Source organism: Octopus bimaculoides, chromosome 1, assembly GCF_046866305.1.
Source record: "Octopus bimaculoides isolate indiv1 chromosome 1, ASM4686630v1, whole genome shotgun sequence".
Taxonomy (NCBI): domain Eukaryota; kingdom Metazoa; phylum Mollusca; class Cephalopoda; order Octopoda; family Octopodidae; genus Octopus; species Octopus bimaculoides.
The window spans coordinates 129820928-129843312 of record NC_142928.1 but is presented as its reverse complement, the minus strand read 5'-3'; the positions used below and the strand labels follow the sequence as shown (position 1 = coordinate 129843312).

The following is a 22385-nucleotide window of genomic DNA, read 5'->3' as shown; positions in this document are numbered from 1 at the left end:
TATTCTACAGCTTGCACAATATTCGTTGTTAATTAATTTTCTCTTCTGATCAAAAGGATAACTTTCATTCCACTATATCAAAGTGAGAAGACAGTATTATCATAACATGAAAAATAACATTTTTTGGAACAGTGAAACTTGAGGCAAATAAAGCTATAAGCAATAATACTTAAATATTGGGCTTAGAAGCCCTTTGGATAGAAAAAGTTGAAGGCTGCCTGTGGGGCATAAACTCATGTCTTCTATACATATTTCTATTCAAAGGGTTTTTTTTTTTTATCCAATATTTAGCTATTGTTTGTTATTTATAGCTTTATCTGCTTTGAGTTTCACTGTTCTGAAAAAGAATTATTACACATCTCTCAAACTTTCTAAAATCTTATGATGTTGATGAAAAATATTATTTTTAAAGCATTATGAGCATTTTTTTCACAATAGATAATCTAACCTTACTTTTACTTACTACTATTTCACTGAATATCATATGGACACATAAGAGGTGCAGCAACATCAAAGGCAGGTTAACTAGCAAGTTAGTTTTTGTTTGTGGCAGATGTTCAGGTGCAATAAAGACTGCAAACAAACAGGAAACAACTTCTATCTCATTCCAGGGTGAAAAACTAGAGGTAGTCGATAGCTTCCGCTATCTGGGCGACCAAGTTAGTAGTGGGGGTGGGTGCGCTGAAAGTGTAGCTGCTAGAATAAGAATAGCCTGGGCAAAGTTTAGAGAGCTCTTACCCCTGCTGGCGACAAAGGGACTCTCACTCAGAGTAAAAGGCAGACTGTATGACGCATGCGTACGAACAACCATGCTACATGGCAGTGAAACATGGGCTGTAACTGCTGAGGACATACGTAAGCTCGCAAGGAATGAAGCCAGTATGCTCCGTTGGATGTGTAATGTCAATGTGAATACCCGTCAGAGTGTAAGTATCTTGAGAGAAAAGCTGAACATTAGAAGCATCAGTTGTGGCGTGCAAGAGAGACGATTGCGCTGGTATGGACATGTGGTGAGAATGGAGGAGGATAGCTGCGTGAAAAAGTGCCACACCCTAACAGTTGAGGGAACCCGTGGAAGAGGTAGGCCCAGGAAGACCTGGGCTGAGGTGGTGAGGCAAGACCTTCGTACATTGGGCCTCACCGAGGCGATGACTACGGACCGAGACCTTTGGAAATGGGCTGTGCGTGAGAAGACCCGGCAAGCCAAGTAAGATCGTTGCCAGTGCCCCTGGACTGGTTCTTGTGCGGGTGGCACATGAGATGCACCATTTTGAGCGTGGCCGTTGCCAGTACCGCCTGACTGGCTCCTGTAGGATTTTCGAGCGAGATCGTTGCCAGTGCCCCTGGACTGGCTTGTGCGGGTGGCACATAAAAGACACCATTTCGAGCGTGGCCGTTTTCGTGCGGGTGACACGTAAAAGCACCCACTACACTCTCTGAGTGGTTGGCGTTAGGAAGGGCATCCAGCTGTAGAAACTCTGCCAAATCAGACTGGAGCCTGGTGTTGCCATCCGGTTTCACCAGTCCTCAGTCAAATCGTCCAACCCATGCTAGCATGGAAAGCGGACGTTAAACGATGATGATGATGATGATGATGAAAGATGTTCACTTTTATGTAACCTATCCAAGTTGACACTTTACATTTTGAAACCTTGTCTAATATAGATTGCTTTCATAACAACTATTTCAACTACTATTTATTAATACTACTAAATTGGAAGTTAAAGTTTCCTAAGGAGTAAATTGCTGTCTTAAACTCCTTACAAAAAGTAAGTTGCTATCTTAAACTTCCGAGTTCAAAATACTGCTGGCATCAGTTTAACAGGATGGGAAAAATGTTCTCAGCCCATTAAAAACTGGCCTTATTTAAAGGGAAATCAGTGTTACCATTTAGTTTGCATCAGTCCTGTGGTAAATTATTGGGAACTAGAATTTATTTTTTGGATTCTGTTCTTAAGGAAAATGTGGTAACTTATGAAAGGAAAAATATCCCAATGAAAGGGAAAATATCACAATTTTCTATTCCTCATTGCTTATAACTTCATTAATGCCACTAGTTATTTATCATGAAGTGTTTTGACCTTTTCCTATGATAGTTCTATATTTTTCATGCTTGACATTATCTATCTCTTGATTTGCTTCGTATCTGACTTTTACATGAACTTTTATATGCAGAACTTAAATCATTGTCTTAGGTAAGATTGCTTGCTCTACACTCCCTTGTGAACTAGAAGCTATGATCTAGTAAGAATAAAATCATAGATGATGAGTAACCCAGACTCTTGACTATTTACCCATAATGCCTCTTTCATACTTAATATTGTGAATATTTCCTCATTGCCAGCAGGCATGTTTTCTTAGAATATTAGAAAGGAATGATATTCATTTATGATAATCATGTGATATCAGCATGAGGAGACACAAACACTCACTTACATACACCCACATTCACACACACAGACACAATTTTCGTCTACCAAATTCACTCACATGGCTTTGGCCTGTTGGTATGACCAGAGGGGAAGAGATGGATGTTCCAGGTGGATCTGGTACTTAACTAGTTTAGAGGTGCAGAGAATATGGTAGTAGCTAGAGAGTAGTTAGAGAGAGTCAGATAGCTTTCTTTTGGATGTGCTCTGGTATGTATGTGTGTATAGCATCAGCACTGTTCTAAATATACACAAGCAGTGTTTGACCATTGTAGAAAGGTCAACACAATGATAAGAGCTGAAGTATTTTCTGGCTTTGAAGCTGAAAACTAGTTTCTAGAATGTAATTTTAGCTAATTTTGTTTGTTGGGGCTACTAGGAAAAATAATTGAAGATTTTAAGGTCTAGGATTTGTAGTGTAACTGTGTCAATTGTTTGTTATTTCATGGCCAGAGAGGGTGAAGTTCATTATTGTTTCCTTGATATGAACAGTAATTACATTCTATATATATTGGTATATGCATACATAAATTAAACAAGAAGTTGTGGTATAGAATACTGAATACATATGCAAGACCTAAATGTTGTTTATTGATGATGTTAAACTATACATGGCTACTACTTCAGATGTTTTTAATGAAGTTGGAATATTTAAAACTATAAGCTGTACAAATGCACATAAAGACAACACATACACATGCACACTCACTCATATATGCGCAATCACACACACAACACACACACACACAGACACACAAACACACGTACTTGCTTATACGGAAATAACATGTCAGGAATATGAGAAAAATATCAGGAAAATTGTTGCAGAAGCAGATGGTTTACTTAATTTGCTGTTATTAATGGCTGCATTGTATTTTATTTCTGATTTATTTATGGATATTTTTCTCTATTTTAGATATATTTATGCCTTAAATATTTTATTAACATGTCATCAACTGTACTAAATCATGTTGGCTATTATACAAGATATGAAAGGTATTAAATGGAATACAAAGCAGTAACTTGTGCTGTATGCATTGCTATAAAACAAGGATTGAAAGAGATTCCAGTAAATCAAAGAATGGAAGATATTCAATTCACACCATTCTCATTACTCTTGGATCTCTTGGAGGGTATTATTTGCACAAAAAGCAGTTTCCAGTATACACAAAACTCCCTCCCTAAACAAAGGAGTTTGTGTTCTTATTTTTTTTCTATTTTGTTCAGGTTAGGATTTATTAAATTCCAGCAAGTATTATTTACATTATGGACCATTGTATGGAGTAAAATTCCTTCAGTCTATTCTGGATTTTTCCTCTTTAAATTTATGACTTTGCTCAATACTCGAATTGTGTGCTCTGACTGAAGTGAAATACGTTCCGTAGCCCACATCTTCTCAGATTGTTTCTGCTAGTTAGAATTTACCATTGAATTTTGTACTTAATTTATTTCTTCATGAGTCATATCCCGACATTATTGGTTAGTACAGATGTTCAAATGTCCTCTTCACTCCACTTTTTGTTATTGCCTATTCCAAATAATGTATCCAGAGAGTTATAATTGTTGTTGATGATATAAATGATTCATGGGTTTAGTTTTTTTTTCTTAAGTTTTCCTGTTGAACCATTATTATAGGTTGTAATTACGAGAAAGTTGCTGTAATCTCTGTAAGGTAATGAAAATCTGCATCATTTGCTATTAGCTGATAGTCTGTCTGATGACAGGCCTGGCCAGAAAGCAGCTTCTGTTCTCCATACCTAGTCACCATTGTAACTTGAGAGACAATTTCCTTACTTTCCAACCAATTATCACCATAATGCATTTGCATGTCAATGAAGTAAAGTACTTTTACAAACATTTAAAGAACAATGGAATAAGTTACCTCAAGAAATAGACTCAAGGTTTCTAGAATTCAACAATATCACTTTTTCCTTCAAGTGGCAGCAGCCAGGGTACATTACACTACTCTGTACTAGGAATCTTTATCTTAGTAGGTTCTCAATTTCATATTGAGTGTCTCTGTCAGTAATACCAATATAGTTGAGTGGCCTTTTTTTATAGTGACTTTTGCTACAATGTCACAATCACCATTATAGACACTGCAGTACATACAGTCAATAACACAATTATATTTTTTTAGTTTAAGTTGGATACAACCAAAACCAAAACTTGCAGTCAAAACCCTATATAAAGTTATTAATAGCATCAGCTATAACAGTAATGGTCACAGCATACCTCATTTTACATTAATGAACTACAATAATATACCCACTCTGAAATACCAAGCAACGCTCTCAGACATTTAATAAAAAAAAATCAACTGCTGAAACCCACACAAAGAAGACAGAAACATAAACCAAAAAATATGCATCATGATTTTGATCCCTTTTTTCCATCAAACACTCGAAATTCAATAAGGAAATTTTTAAAACTCAGAAACCCTGCTACCAGACAAAATCACAAATGCCTACCTAAAACATGAGAAATGCTCAATAATATCTATGTTTACTAATACTAATACAGTTAGATACCTTTAATCCAGGAGCTGGATAAAATTATAATTTTAAAGCTCAACAAAAGTCCAAGTGATGTGACATCATACAGACTCACTACCCTCTTATGCACACTCAAAATGTCTATTAATGCTAATCTTTGATATCAACAAAACACACATCTCTCCAAATCACAACACAAATTGAAACCACTACACTCAGCCACTACACTACTCACAAAAAATAATGTAAGGGGTAAAATGGCTTTAACAACAAAAACCCCTCTCACATGTACTATTTTAAGGACCATTGATCTCAGCAACACTTTTGACTCTATTCTCTGCTTTCCACTCATACAAAACCTACTCAATGCCAACTTAAGAAACAGCATAAAATTATAGCTAGCTAACCACACATCAGTCTACCAAGTCTATTTAAAGTACAAGAATTACTCTTTTGAAACCTGCAATTTTTCAAATAGAGTATCAGAAATATATTATCATCAAATAGAGTACCAGAAATATATTATCGTTTTTTTCAATCTGTAACTACATAACCTTCCTACACCTCCACAAAACATACAGACATCTTCATATGCCTCCCACTGCTCCCCAGACATCACACTCATAGCCTCCCACTATTCTCCAGGCACTGTCACACAGCTTATCCCAACTCTATTTAGATCTCCAAAAAAAAAACTTAGCTCCACAACAATATTTTAAGTATACATTTATATTCCAAATCTGCTGTCTCTTTCTTACCAGCAACACCAGAGGACACAAAATACAACCAGCCCTGATACTTAACAATATAAACATGCACACGTGCAAAAGATTAAAAAATGCTGGTGTTACATATAATTCCTACACAATACAATAATTGAAAATGCAGTAAAAAAAAACACAATGTGATGCACATTGGCCAACAAAGGAGTAGCTGCACTTGCATTCAAACATTACATTAAATACATCATGGACTATGCCAGTCTTACCTGAGCCTCCAATCATTTCACACCAAACTACAATAAACTATAAAGAACAGAGAGCAGCTCACTATGCATCTTATCAGGTTTTACACAGTCCACTAACACAATGAAACAAAGACAGTGAAAACAAAAGATCCCTTTGATGTGCTAGGAGCAGAATTTGTTGTTGCAGCAAGCTGAAATCCCCACAGTCCTTGTCACTATATGAAAATAAAAATCACCCAGACATATGCAATGCCCCTGAACATTACTATAATATTATTTTAAAAACACTATCTTTCACAACCATAAGGAACATATACACAGATATAGCTGGAAACATCAAATATGCTGGGATGTATACCACTAGCAATAAGTACAGATAAGTAGCAATTCTCAATTTTTGACTGAATCAATATGCGTCTGCCTCTGCTTTGGTCACCACCAGAATCTGTAGGTGAACAGGAATAAATCGAATAGAGGAGAGAGTGCAGTGTGTCCTGCATGTCATTCTGCACCACTTGTGTTTAATTATAGTATGTTGGAATGTGTAGTATGAATTTCAGCTAAATAGTGGCATTATATAACTGGGAATTTGAATCTGTAGATTTACACTTCATCACTCAGCTGACAACATGCATGACATATAGCTTCACAATGACAGCAAACACCTGACTCTCATTCAACATTATTTTCATAGACCTTTGCTCTTTAACACCTCACTTTCTCACTAACACCCCCACCACCACTCACCATCATACTTTCTTCTCTCACTAACACTCCACCATTACATACCATTTTCTCTCACCTACTATCACTTCACAAACACCTCACCATTGCTCTTTCACCAACATTTCACTTCCTCTTCCCTAAATGACTCCCCACACTACTTCACCATTATTTTACATTCACTTGATGGTGAGCAAAGGTATGGTTTTACAAAGCAATAGATGAAAACTTGAAGGCTAAGCCAGCTTGATTTTTACAATAGTTTTCTATACAAGTTCTTTTTTTTTTTTTTTGAATGTTCCTCTATTCCATAAATAATCCTGCTCTTTTGTTCAGATACAATTTCAGTACACATATCTTCACTTCTATTGGCACTGCTAAAATTTAGCTCATTTGGTCACTAAGAGAGTGCAGATCCAATGTAAATCTGTAGCCATATCAGTCACCGTTTCTGTAATATAAGTCAGAGAAATGCTTTCAGCGCTCAGCTTCTATGTTTATTTTCCATGTGCTTGTATTCATATTTCTTTCATTAGTTGTACTTATTGTAGTGAAGGCCTGGAGATACGTCTTACAAATTATGTGTTCGTGGTAGACGCTAAGATATGATTAAAAGGTTGCTCTTCTGCAGTCTTCACTTTTAGAGCACTTCTTTCAGATGAATTATCATTGTTGCTCTATGCAAGACTAAGTCAATTAATGATTTCATTGTTTTCAAGCCTCAGTGACCAACAATACACTGGAAGGATAATGAAACTGAAGATATATATATTCTAACACCATAATTTAAGATGTATTCAATAAAGATCCATGTTAGTTTACAAGCACTTAAACTACAAAACATATCTATTGCTTGATTTCTTAGCCATATTTGCCCTTCAAAACAGAAATTTAAGATTAAAAAGCTATTTCATGATCAGAAATGTTCATTGTACATTTATTACAAAAATTTTTTAAATGAAATCTTTGATGAGTAATGTGTAACATTACTCTCACTATAGTGTATTTATTTAGAAACAGTAGAAAGTGTGTAAGGAAAATTTTGGTGCTATTTCTAGCAGGTTGTAGACACCACACAGTGGCCTACCTCATTGGTTCACATACAAACACATTTCAATAAGAAGTTCATTTCAGAACTACATATTTTTGGGTTTATTACCACTGGATAAATGCTGTTGGCTTTTGTTTTGTACTTTAGCTGCAGGTTAGCCAATGTCTTATGAGTAAGTGTTTTTGGCAGAAACCAGAAGCCGATCATATTTTCTCTCTTTCTCACATATGCATGCATCTGTCTGTCCGTCCATCCATCCATCCATCTATCTATCTATTGTTTCTGTCATTAGACTGTAGCCTGCTGGGGCACCGCCTTGAAGTTTTGTCAAATGAATCTACCCCAGTGCTTTATTTTTACTCTTTTTTTCTTTTTAATCCTGGTATTTATTCTATCGATCTTTTGCTGAATTGCTAAGTTACAGGGATGTAAACACACCAACACTGGTTGTCAAGCGGTGGTGGTGGTGGTGGGAGGCAGACGCAAAGACACACACACACACATGTGACAGGCATCTTTTTGTTTCCATCTACCAAATCCACTCACAAAGCTTTGGGTGGCCTGGTGCTATAGCTGAAGACACTTGCCCAAGGTGCCATGGAGTGGGATTGGACCTAGAGCCATGTGGTTGGGAAGCGAGCTTCTTACCACACAACCATGCCTGTGCATATGTATGAATATATGTATGTGTGTGTGTATGTATGTATGCAGTTGTTTGTGTGTGTGTTTCCTCTTGTCCTGACATGAGTGTCCTAATTGCAAACCATTAAACAAATGGTGTCATTTACTTGAAATCTTCTTTTAAAGCGTGTCTGACTATTGACTTGTTTGCTCTGCAAAGAGCTAGAAGTAATATGAGCTTACTTGAAAACAGGTGGGGGAGGGGGTTGGTACCATAGAGAGCATCCAGCCACAGAAAAATCTGCCACCACAAAGTTCTGTCTGACTCATGTTAGCACTGGAAAGTGGGCATTAAAAGGATGAAATGATTATGATGCACTCTCTCTCTCTCTCTCTCTCTCATTTGTAATTTTTACATATAAAAACCCATATCACTGCCAGAACTCTATCTTTAAGATCCCATGCATACACTGGTTTCAATAAAAAATTATTAAGATGTCAGATAAATTCATTCATATTTTTTACCCCGTTTATTTTAATCCCTTCCAATGTTATTTGAACCAGCATGAACAATATTTTTTATATTGTTTCATAGTCTTTTATAGTTCTCTTCTTCTTCTACAACTTTTGTTTATTGCTTTTGAAATTTGAATAAATTTTACACCTTTTTAGACATATGACCAGTGTGTTAAGTAGAAAACTTTATCTGATAACCTGATACTTTAGGTTATCAGGTACACGTAGAAAGTATTACCTCATTACTATAAAGGTAGACAATGTTTGCTTGTTGCCATATAATTATATATTCTGTGTTGCTGATATGAACTTCATTCTGCTATAGGTTAGTGAAGATGACTTATTTCATGACAGTTTTGGTTACCTCATATGGTGTTCATGCTAATTTCCTAAAATTTAATGTAACTGTTGCATGATAGACCAGATATGTTTGAATGGATATTCTTAGGCTATATGTAGAATACTCACAGGAATTGTATTCAAATATTTCCTTCCCCTTGATCAATAGTTTTAATTTACTATTTTTTTTTTATAACTGCTTTCAATTTTTGTTTCATAAAAAATATATTTTTGTTTCTTAAGTGATTTCTGAAAACTAAAAAACAAAATTTTGTCTATATTTAAAAAAAAAAAAATTGTAAATTTATATGTACTTATTTAGAAATCTTTCTGAAATTCTAATCTAAAATCTTGGAGCATGCAATCCATTAAAACCATCATTACAGAAATAATAACTTTTCCAATCACTGAAACCTTTTAACTAATCCAATTTATTATAGATAAATATTGTAAAACAAAATTAACATATAAAACTTTCATTAAAATCATATTAAGAATTTCAAAACCAAGAAGTATAGATACTAATTCATTTTGCTCTGGCTCTTCTTTAGAAATTTTGTAATAATCCTCTGAATTTCCATGTCAATCAAGTTGTTATTTTTATTTTCGCTAGAGCTTTCTTATTTTCCATGTGAGAGCTATTCGTTTAAGAATTTCACTTTAGTAGAATCTTGTTTATAGTGGGAAATAATTTCAGTTCAGTTGATCACCTGGCATCACATGTGATTGTCTTATGCAGGCACTTTGTGTGTGTGTAATATCATGCAATACAACATGTGCAAAACTAATTTATTATTTAGTTTCTTATGAAGGAGCACTACTTATAGATCTTAACCCTTTAGCATTCCGATTATTCTGTTAAATGTAATGCTTATTTATTCACACGGTTTTGAATTGCTTATGCATTATCTCATACCTTCAAAAATTTTGATGATGTGATTATTTATTTTTAGAATGAACTTCTAGGGCCAGATCTGGCTGGTTTGAACATAAAACAGAATATTTGGGCTTAAATCTTAAAAGGCTGAATCTGTTGTAGAATGGAAAGCAAGCTATGATTGAGTGAGATTACTAGAATTAATGTTAAATTCAAATTATTGCAGGTTAGAGAGAAAAACAAGTCAAAAGTACCCTCACTCCTATATTGTTAGGTTGATAGCACTTTTAGTGGCTTGTAATAATGGTTTCAAATTTTGGCACACGGCCAGCAATTTTGGGGAGGGAATAATTTGATTACATTGACCATAGTGTTCAACTGGTACTTATTTCATCAACCCCCAAAAGAATGAAAGGCTGAGTTGACCCTGGCGACATTTGAACTCAGAATGTAATGACAGATGAAATGCTACTAAGCATTCTGCTTGGCATGCTTATGATTCTGCCAGCTCACCACCTTAATAATAATAATAATAATAATAATAATAATAATTCTAAAGGCACAAGACCTGAAATTTGGAGGAAGGGAACTAGTCAATTACATTGACTCCAGTGCTTGACTGGTACTTATTTTATCGATCCTGAAAGAATGAAAGGCAAGTCAACCTTGGCGGAATTTGAATTTAATATGTAAAGACAGATGAAATGCCACTAAGCATTTTGCTAATGATTCTGCCTGATCGCTGCCTTGTAATAATTAATTCTAATATAGGCATAAAATCAGTTTTGAGGGGAAAGAGTTAATCAATACCATTGATCTCGGCTTCTGACTGATACTTTATTTTATTGATGCTGAATGACTGAAAGGCAAAGTTGACTTTGGGGGATTTGAATGCAGAATGAAGAGCTGGAATAAATATTGGTTTCAAATTTTGGCACCAGACTGGCAGTTTCAGGGGAGGTGTGTGTGTGTGTGTGTGGGGGGGTAAGTCAGTTTACAACGACCCCAGTGTTCAACTGGTACTTATTTTATCAACCCCGAAAGGATGAAAGGCAAAATCAACTTAGGCAGAATTTGAACTCAGAACGTAAAGATGGACAAAATGCCATGAAGCATTTCGCCCAGCATGCTAATGATTTTGCCAACTGGAACAAATATTGCAAGGCATTTTGTCTAACACTCTAATAATTCTACTAAAACAATTCTGCTTTATCACTGCCTTTAGTGACTTACAATAATGAAAATATTCACCTGCATATATGCTGTCTTCCTTCTCTATTTCATTGTCTCTTTCTCATCTCTTTCTCTTTCAGCCCTACCATCTCTCTCCCTTCGTGTTTCTCTCTTTTTCTGTCATCCCTTCTTTCTCTGTACCTCTTCTTTCTCTGCACCCCTCTGTCTCTGTCTCTCATTGTTTCTCTTTCTCTGTGTCTCTCTTTAACAGTAAATTGATTCTATCATTACATATTACAGTTGAAAATTTGTCTGAAGATCTGACAAATTTGTTATTGTACTGAATTTGTTATTGATGTACTTGTACATCTGTGCACCATTGTCTTTACTACAAAAGCAAACTAAAAGAAAATATCTGAGAATTATAACGATTTGAAAGGATTCATTGAAATATCTGGGAATTATAATGATTTGAAAGGATTTATTCATCAAAGTGAAATTCTGTGTTTACCAAAGAATCTGTCTCCTCAAAAAATCAAAAAGATAGAAAGGGAAGACAAGAAAAATGTCTGAAAGTAGTTATTATGCAGGAATAGTAAGAATTGAAGTACTTTAAGGGCTACTTCACCTACCTTTGATTAACAGCTGGATTGAAAAAGAGAGTTGGGGAGAAGGGGGGGGGGAGATAAAATGATAAAGATGGATCTGTAAATCTACTTAATTATCATTTTATTATGTTTTGATCATTGTTTTAAATGAACATACTAATACATTCAATATCTTCTTCTGTCTTTCTCTCTCTACCCTCACCTCCCCCTTTTTCCACATACAATTCAGATGATTTTATTAGATATAGTGTAGAATCAGACCTTGGAATATGGTCAAACAGCATCTAAAATGAAGAGGTTAATGGGACAGATTGAAGACCAAGCCCAGCATGTTTTCCAATACTAACTAAATTGGTTTAGTTGGTTTTATTCAGCAAGGGAGAATTATTTTCATTAATATGAATATGAAGACATAAGTACAGATATGGTTGTCATGCAACCTGGGCAAACATCTATATAATCTTGGGTTGTTGAACACCTTAGGAAAGGGATTTGTTTCATAAAAATTGTGTGAAAGCCTATCATACATGTGTGTGTGTGTGTGTAAACGAATGATGCGTGTGTGTGTGTGCATTTATGTAAAAACCTATGTTATTTCAAAGAAGTGTAGCCACTTTGAGTCAAATATTTTTTTGTGACACCATAAGAGTTGAGTCGATTTGAAGTTAAAGTTTGTGTGATTTTTCTTTTTAGATGTTATTTCATGGAATTTAATTGCATTTGTATCAAGAATGTATTTTGATTATTTTATTTTGTTAATATTGCTTACAAATTGTAATGAATGTCTTATCTTTGTGTTTGTTATTGTTCCCTAAATCATTTTCCTTTCAATGATTATTGTTTGAACATGAGTGGCTGGTTTTGGAATCATTATTGCCCTGTGGCTGAAACTCAATTAGCTGATCTTGGCTGAAACTTGTGTGGTTGATTTTTCAGGTCACCACTTATATATGTTAGTGAATTTATTGTCCAGTGTATAGGCTAAATGGCATTCAGGAACTCATTGTTCAAGGGGTTAATTTGTGGGATCTAGAAAGAAGAATATTTGGCTTGAAGACAAAGTTCAGTGAGCTGGAATAATTGGGGAAAAGTCTTTAGTTGGGGGTCTGGAGCATCAGAAATAGAAGAGGCATACAAAAAGTGCTTGTAGAATGTACATATTTAGCAGTAGAACAGTCCCAGTTCTACTGCTACACATTTTTCAATGTGAATCTTAATTAAGCTCTGTAGAAAGTTAGTAACTGATCAAGACAAGTATCTTCTGTTCTTGAAGAAGCTAAATCTTTAGGCAGCAGTTTTTGTAATATTATATGTATGAAATTATGTTAGGAGTTCAACAGAAATTTTGAGGTTTGACATTTGGAGTGATCTGAAAATTTTGTGTGTGTTCATGCTTAGGAGTGTGTGATGAGAAACTATTTGTCAGATATGTATAGGAATCGTGTCTTTGTATTGGTTTAGGGGACTAAATTGTAATGTCTCTCTTTGAGTATACTTTGAAGCATTTTTTTTTATTGAAGTAGAAAAAGTTTGGCGTGAGATGTCTCTGTTGCATGAGGATAATGTCTGTGGGCCCAGGGTTGAAGAGAAGTGAATGGTGGTATTATCTGCAGAGAAATGTGTGTGGTTAAAAGTAACATGTAGATCATATGTACACACAGACTAATAAAAACCTAGGTAGGAGGTTATCAGAAGTGTCAAAAGCTTTTCAGAACCAAGAGGAATAATTTTTCTAATGTTTTCAATAACAAAAAAAACGACTTATAGATCCATCACTATGGAAAGTGTACTGGTGGTCTCTGATGGGTGAGAGAGAGAGAGAGAGAGAGAGAGAGAGAGAGAGAGAGTGAGAGAGAGAGATGACGATGAAAGAATTAGTTGTTTACAACCATCTCTGTCACTTTTAAGGTGTTGAACATGAAGTCTATAGCTTGGTTGTTGGTACGCTCAATGAAGTTGTCTTCTGAGAATGGGGTGCAATGTATGTTTCCAAATAGTTCACTGAAAAGAAAAATATCTAAGTGTTGAGTGAAGTCATGAGCTGGTTGTGCATTGCACTGTTTTAAGGATTTTAGGGAGGCTGCTGTTGACTCTGCTTGAATTGTTGTGTTGGAGTGATCAGAGAAAATGAATGTTTATTCATGATGAGACAGAGGTGGAGCGGATTTTGAAAGAAGTTTTGTGGCTGTGTGATAAGAAGCTTGCGTCCCAATCACATAGTTCTGGTTTCAGTCTCAATGCATGGCACCTTAGGCAAGTGTCTTTTATGATAACTTTGGGCTGATCAAAGCCTTGTGAGTGGATTTGGTAAATGGAAACTGAAAGAAGCCTGTCGTGTGTGTGTATATATATATATATATATATATATGTCATGTGTATCTTTGTGTCTGTGTTTGTCTCCCATCACTGCTTGATAACCAGTGTTGGTGTGTTTGTCTCCCATCACTGCTTGATAACCAGTGTTGGTGTGTTTACATTGCCTTGTCACCATAAGCTTGCTGAAGCACGCTCAATATCTCTGTAGCAGACTTCCCAAGTTTAACACAATATTTCACATGGGCTCTTTGCTTCCGTCCATGGCAAAACTACAGCATACACTTGATTATAAAAACCCAAATTTCACAACTTGTAAAGTAAACAGTGATGTCGCTCAACATACTGCTTCATGAAGGTCACTGATAGCTCTCACTGTGCATGCAACCATGTGCTGCCATCTATTGACATACTGCAGAACCAGTCTGGGAACTTTTTGATACAACTTCATAACATTAAAAAAAAAAAAAAAACTAAAGCTTAGTTTTCCTGTTTTGCTATTAGTAAATGTTAGCAGATTGTTGGACCTCCAATTGAAGTTAAAGTAGATGTCTTCATTGAGTGAAAAAGTGAATACCTTGTAATAATAGCACAGAACACTAAAGTTGGAGAGAAAGAGAATTAGATTAGTTTTATTTGCTTTCTTTATGATGTTCTGGCGAAAAGTTCCACCTGTTAGTTGACAATTTACAAGCGTTATGCTGTGCTAAGATCAAGGTATACTGTTTGCCATAGACTGCTTGTCATACAACACTATCTACTCAAGATGATAAATCCAAGAATGATAATTTCATAAATGAAAGATAGAGCCTGCTAGAAATTGCTACCAAATCTCCCTCAGATCACACCCTACTATCTTGAAAAAATGTGTTCATGTAAGGGAATGTTGATTAGATATATGAGGCTGGTTAGGATCAAGATGCCTCCAGCCATAGTGTCTATTCAATTGATTGACCTAAGTTAAGCAACGTCAATAACTTCAAATATTTCTGCTAGTATAGTGGCATTGTATTTTTTAAGTTACGTCAAGTTGTTAAATATTTATCTTTCTGAAAAGGGCACTTGAAGCATAATCATGCCTACTACAGATTTTACTATATCCATGGAGAGGGTGTACAGAAAATTTATTGTAAAGAACTGACCAAGTCCTTTGGCTATGTGTTGTGTTTGAAAGGACCCGTCAAGCTAAGTGCGTCTGTGCTGGTGGCATGTAAAGAATACCTTTCGAGTGTTGGGCCTCATAGAGGCAAAGTGGCTGAATTTCTTTCATGTGTTGGGCCTCACGGAGGCAATGACTGAGACCTTTGGCATTATGTTGTGCTTGAGAAGACCCATCAAGCTGAGCAAAATCGCAGTTGTGGCAGATACCGGTGTCATGCAAATTGCCATCTTTGCCGGTGGCATGTAAAAGCACCCGGTGTCATGCAAATGGTACTTGTGCCAGTGGTACATAAAAGCACCCATTACACACTCAGAGTGGTTGGTGTTAGGAAGGACATCCAGCCATAGAAAACCATGCCAAACTGTCTAACCCATGCTAGCATGGACAACGGACATTAAATGATGATAATGATGACAGCAAACATAGTGTTAGTGAAATTCTAACCAATTTGTATATTTGTATGACTAATGTTTGAATGGAGTCTGATATAAATTATGATTCTGCCGTGTTACATCTATTTTCGTCTGCTTCAACCACTAAAATATAAAATTATATTTTTCTTTTTGAGTTAACTGAAATATATAGAGTAAAAGTGATTATCTCAGTATACATATCAATGCTTCTCATATAATTTGAACTTTTTTGAACTTACTGCAGTAATATAAATTGCAGTTTAAACTATCCTATATAACAGGTTCTCAATAAGTTTTTAAAAAATTTTATGGTTTGGGCTTGTTTATGGGAAGATATAGCTATTGTATTGGTATACAATAGGACCTCACACACTTAATATAGTGAGTTGAAAACTAGACATTCAAGTAACTGCAATTATTCATGCAATTATTAGGTAAAAATTCTCTTTAGGAGCTGAAAATATATAAAAATGGACATGGGAAACAATTTGAATAAGACCAACTGAAATTTTTGGCAAGTATTTAAAATGCAGTGTGGGAGTTGGTTTGGTCTTTAAACCAAATAGTGAGAGTAATGGACATGTCTTATTAGGCTTCTTCAGTGAATCATTTTATTCAGTTGATAAGGTAAGGAATATATAAAAAATATAGAGCATGTAGTAATACTAATTATATCAGAAATATGGCTGTGGGGAAACTATCTCAGGGTAGCATCTGCAAATACACTCAATAGTTCACTGATTGGTTGTTGATATCACATTGAATAATTTACCATGAGACTTTTGTTATTAACTCATGCTAAATCTTTCTCTTTCTTCTCTCTTTCTCTCTCATTGATTTGATATAAATCTCAAGATTTTATATATGTTCAATGTCCACACTGAAAATAAGAATCTATTTGAAAAATGAGTTGATATTTAAATTAAAAGGTAGAATGACTAATGGAAAAACTTGCTTGCTGTATGCTTTGAGTTCTATTTTGAGGCATCTGTTCAACAGTTTGTCTTCAATGAAAGTTTGAATGAGATTTCATATATATAATGTTTGAAAGCCATGAAAATTATAATTGATCACTGACTTACTACTGACATAAAAATTAAAAATTGTATGGCAAATATGATTGATCACTGACTGATTAATATAAAAATTATAAACTAAATAGAGATTATAATTGATCACTGGTTTGTTTTTATGTTTCAGGTATTTCGTCGAGCAGATAGAAATGGTAAGTTTTTTTTTTGCGTACTTAATGAATGAAATATTTTAAATTGATGGATACATTTTCATGATTCTTAGAAAATTGATAAATAATGAAAATATATTATTAATAATAATAGTGAATGACATTTCAGATGAGTTACCTCATATCAACAATAGAAACTATTTTAGTTAAATTCATCTGCTTTTAACCTTAAATATTTTTGTAGGCTTCAAGTCTCCAATTAAGTCTATCTATTCTGGACATAACAAAAGGCCACTGAAGGATTAAAATCATTTTTTGTTTTATTTTTATCTTTACAGTAAAATGAATTTTACAGTTGTCTAAGGTTAGGGCAGAAAGCTGGCAGATTCGTTAGCATGCTGGGCAAAATGCTTAGCAGCATTTTGTCAGTCTTTACATTCTCAGTTTGAATTCCACTGAGGTCAACTTTGCTTTTCATATCTTTTGGGGTTGATAAAATAACTGTGGTTGATGTAATCGACTTACCCCTCTACCCCGAAACTGCTGGCCTTGTGCTAAAATTTAAAATCAATATCAAGTTATCTGAGGTTGGCAGAATGACAGAAACAATGAGATCTGATTTAAAGCCCATGCAACATTTTTAGTTATGCTACTTAAAGTTCCAACATTCAAATTTTACTGGGGATTGCTTTGCCTATCATCTTCCATGTTTATGAGGTTGACAGAATAAATAACAATGATGTACTTGGATTAGTTCCATTATATTCCTCTTTAAAATTTATGATGAAATTAGAAATCAATATATAGGTGTCTATGACACTAGAAATAAAAAAAAGCACACTTCAAAGATAGAGTGGATGCATTACTATTTAATTTGGTACCTTAAAAGTGTAAGTTCAAATTTGTAAGATCAATGTTGTTTATTTAGGGATGATACAATATATACTGTGGAGGCTCAGTGGTTTGAGTCATGATCGTAAGACTGTGGTTCTGATTCCTGGACTGTGTGATGTATTGTGTTCTTGAGCAAAACACTTCATTTGATGTTGCTCCAGTCCACTCAACTAGCAAAAATGAGTAATCTTGCGATGGACTTGTGTCCAGTCCATATTCCTAGGTTGGAAATATATATGCCACAGTAACCAGGAAACCAGCCCTATGAATCAATATGATTCAGGAGGATGTTATCTTTTTTTTTTTTTTTTTTATTTATCATTATGTACCAGTAATATATAAAAGCTGATTCAATCTCTTTTCACTCTCTTTTCAAAAATTGGTTTTCTTATCTAAAATAAATGATTTTCTGTACCCTACTTTAATGGATTAAAATAATGATTCAACTAACAGAGAGATTCTTGATTATTTTATTAATTAATAATAAACTTGACTGCTGTTTATTTTGCATATAACTGTAGGCCGACACTTATATTGAACAGCTATGACCATCTGTTTTATTATAAAATTTTTTTATTAACTTTATGGTTTTGAGAGGGGAGGAATAGTAATATTCTGGATCTTTGCAGAGCTTTCAAGGGAAGATGAAAAAAAAAAGAGGAAGTGAACCAGATACTGTAATCTACTTTCAAACTGCCAGAGCCATCCATCTTTAATCTCAACTGAATAACATACACTCTGTAAACTGATTGTAACACGGAAGAGACATGTTAGCCATTCAAAAGCCCACAAAGACTTACCTTCACTTAAACATTTAGTTATTGTTATATGGTGTCAAAGTTTTTGTTGCATGAACTGCAACCTCGTCACTGATAAGGATATGCTGCATCTTTGTAATATATCCTACTAGTGGTGAATTCTAAGGAATTAAGTTCAGTATTATTAAGCTGACCCTATTAAGATTAGTTTTAATTCTTGACTAACCATTTCTCTTCACGCATTTCATTGATGCCATTAAGAAAGATAATTCTTTCCTTTTACAAATCCACCATGATGTTTCAAACATTTTACACAGAAAAGGCCATCATCAAAAGAAAGTGAATATTCTATGACATTGTTATTATGAAATTGTAAATTTTATTGTGTGAGAGCCTAATTATTATAATAGTTTTTGTAATTATTTAAGATGAAAAGAAGTATAAAAATTACCCTTGCCTGTTTGGCACTCTTGCTCCCACTGTTTAGAGGCTAAGTAAAAGAAATCTTTAACTGAACATAATATATAGTATTTCAGTAACATGATACATAATTTTTCCTGAGATTTTCTAACCTAGCCTAATATAAAGTTCCAGATTTGCATGCATGACAGAGTGTAAATGATTTAAGAGAAAAACTGGGTATAAGAAGCATCAAATGTTGTGTGTAAGAGAGAAGACTGCACTGGTTTGGTCATCTGATGCATATGGATGAGGACAGCTATGTACAGAAGTGCTGGGCTCTAATTGTGGAGGGTACCTGAGGAAAGGATAGACCTAAGAAGACATGGGATGAAGTTTGTGAGAAAGGATCTTTGGACGCTGGGCCTCACTGAAGAAATGACAAGGGACTGGGAGATGTGGTGATTTGTTGTTCTTGATAAGACGTGTCAAGCTAAGTAAAATCGCTGTATTCCACACATACAAACTTGTCCTTTCAGGTGCCAGTACCACTTATAAAGCACACCCAACACACTCTGTTAAGTGGTTGGCATTAGGAAAGGCATCCAGTCATAGAAACCATGCCACAACAGACAGTTGGAGTCTGGACAGCCCCCTGCTAGCCAGCTCCATGTCAAGCCATTCAACGCATGCCAGCATGGAAAGTTAAATGATGATGATGATTCATCCCAATCTCTGTCAAACCCCAACTTTAACTGTTGCTTTTTAGCCGAAGGCCATCTCTGATCGAATGGACTTATAATCAAATCTTTTTTAAGCTGTTACCACTCTGATTTCAGACATAAAACTATTCTTTTATTCTTTTGCTTGTTTCAGTCATTTGACTGCGGCTATGCTGGAGCACCACCATTAATCGAAGAAATTGACCCCAGGACTTACTCTTTGTAAGCCTAGTACTTATTCCATCGGTCACTTTTTCCGAATTGCTAAGTTATGGGGACACACCAACATTGGCTGTCAAGTGATGGTGGCGGGACAAACACACACACACACACACACACACACACACACACACACAAACACATGTATATGTATGTATATCATCATCATCATCATCATCGTTTAACGTCCGCTTTCCATGCTAGCATGGGTTGGACGATTTGACTGGGGACTGGTGCAACCGGATGGCTACACCAGGCTCCAATCTAATTTGGCAGAGTTTCTACAGCTGGATGCCCTTCCTAACGCCAACCACTCAGAGAGTGTAGTGGGTGCTTTTACGTGTCACCCGCACGAAAACGGCCACGCTCGAAATGGTGTCTTTTATGTGCCACCCGCACAAGAGCCAGTCCAGGGGCACTGGCAACGATCTCACTCGAAAACCCTACAAGGCCAGTCAGGCGGTACTGGCAACGGTCACGCTCAGGATGGTACATCTTATGTGCCACCCGCACAAGAGCCAGTCCAGGGGCACTGGCAACGATCTCACTTGGCTTGCCGGGTCTTCTCACGCACAACACATTTCCAAAGGTCTCGGTCAGTAGTCATCGCCTCGGTGAGGCCCAATGTTCGAAGGTCTTGCCTCACCACCTCAGCCCAGGTCTTCCTGGGCCTACCTCTTCCACGGGTTCCCTCAACTGTTTGGGAGTGGCACTTTTTCACGCAGCTATCCTCATTCATTCTCACCACATGTCCAAACCAGCGCAATCGTCTCTCTTGCACACCACTACTGACGCTTCTTATGTTCAGCTTTTCTCTCAAGATACTTACACTCTGACGGGTATGCACATTTACATTACACATCCAGCGGAGCATACTGGCTTCATTCCTTGCGAGCTTACGCATGTCCTCAGCAGTCACAGCCCATGTTTCACTGCCATGTAGCATGGCTGTTCGTACACATGCGTCATACGGGTTTCTTTCAGTTTCCGTCTACCAAATCCGCTCACAAGGCTTTAGTGGAGGACACTAGCCCAAAGTGCCATGCAGTGGGGCTGAATGTGGAACCATGTGGTTGGGAAGCAAGCTCCTTATCACACAGCTGCGCCTACACCTATATAAATCAATTATTGATACATGAAACAGTATGTTTTGGATAATGTAACCCTGTAATAGAGTATACTCTTTCATACATTTGCTTTATAGAATTATATTGTTCAATGTGTTCTACCATCTTTAAGACTAAATTTCGTTTGGAGGGAGATTTTGCTGCTATTTCTAGCAGGTCAAGTAACTACCTGTAAGCTCTAGTTGTTCTTTAGCTCCAGGTCAACTTTTATATGGAACAGATCTATAATCGAAGAGGTTCCTGCTATGACCATCTGTGTTTTTTTTTTAGTTTTTATTAATTTTATGGTTTTGAGAGGGGAGGAATTGCAATACACCTGAACTTTGCAGGGCTTTCAAGGTAATAGAAGAAAAAAAAACCCTTGGCTCATGGACTCTTGCTCTAGGAAGCAGTGCATTAAGATATTGAGTCATCTTCAGACCAGAGCCTTAGTCCAAATACTTACAACAGAATAAACTCTGCAAAAGGCACCAGACAGTGTATCTAGAATAACATTTTCCAATGTGTCCTTCCTTTTTTAAGATTATGGAGTGTGATTTTGAGTGAGATTTGGTTGTTATTTCTAGCAAATCATGCAACCACATAGAGACCTCCTTAAGTAGTCTGTCGTTGCTTCTAGTTCTCTCTTACAGTGTTAAGTTTTACCATTCCAAATTTTCTCTAACCTACCTCTAACCCCTGCTATGATAGCTCTAACAACTTTATCCAGTGTGCTTTATCTGTTCTCTATCACATTTCAAAACCTGTCGTCATCATCACCTTGCCATCCTTCATTTACTTCACATATTATTTCAAGTCTCTCTAACTTCCTCATCCTTCTCAGGTTTATGGGATTGACAGTTCTACAGAGATCATCTTTACTTGTGGTGAAGGATAGTGTTATTATAAATTCCATATCTTATTTCCCCACCAATCAATATTTTCTGTACTTTACATTGCAACACAGTGACCTTGTTATATATGCATCATCATCATCATCTGCAGTAGTAACAGCAGCAGCACTTTCTCCTACTTCTTTTGTAAGCTCTGTTCTTAAAAGGATAAATCCACATGATCCATTCCTACACCTTCTTAAAGAAGGTATATATAAAAAAATAAACAATAAAAAATGTAAAAATTGGTATTTTCATCTATTTGTCTGTCACTTTCTTAGTTTCTCTATTTAGCATGTCTATCTGTCTGTGTGGTTACATGGCTGTCTGACTCAGTATATATATGTGAGTCTGTGTGTGTGTGTGTGTATCTCTCTCACAGAAATATGAAATTTTGCAATGAAAAGAAACCAAATTATTTGAGAAATATGATTTGAATGAAGTTTAATTTAATCTGTTGATACTAATGACAACATGTCAATTTGTTTCTTACATATGTGCTACTTATAAAAAAAAAAACAGTC

General features: G+C 35.7%; 1 protein-coding gene across 3 annotated transcripts in view; it reads left to right on the top strand.

Moving 5' to 3' along the window:
* LOC106870831 (N-terminal EF-hand calcium-binding protein 1) overlaps positions 1-22385 on the top strand; it is a 125627-nt gene that overhangs the window by 33551 nt on the left and 69691 nt on the right. For all 3 annotated transcript variants that reach the window (XM_014917055.3, XM_052970315.2, XM_089358088.1), the window contains exon 2: positions 16888-16912. In XM_014917055.3, coding sequence (XP_014772541.1) covers positions 16888-16912 — 25 coding nt within the window. The remainder of the gene's footprint in view (positions 1-16887; positions 16913-22385) is intronic.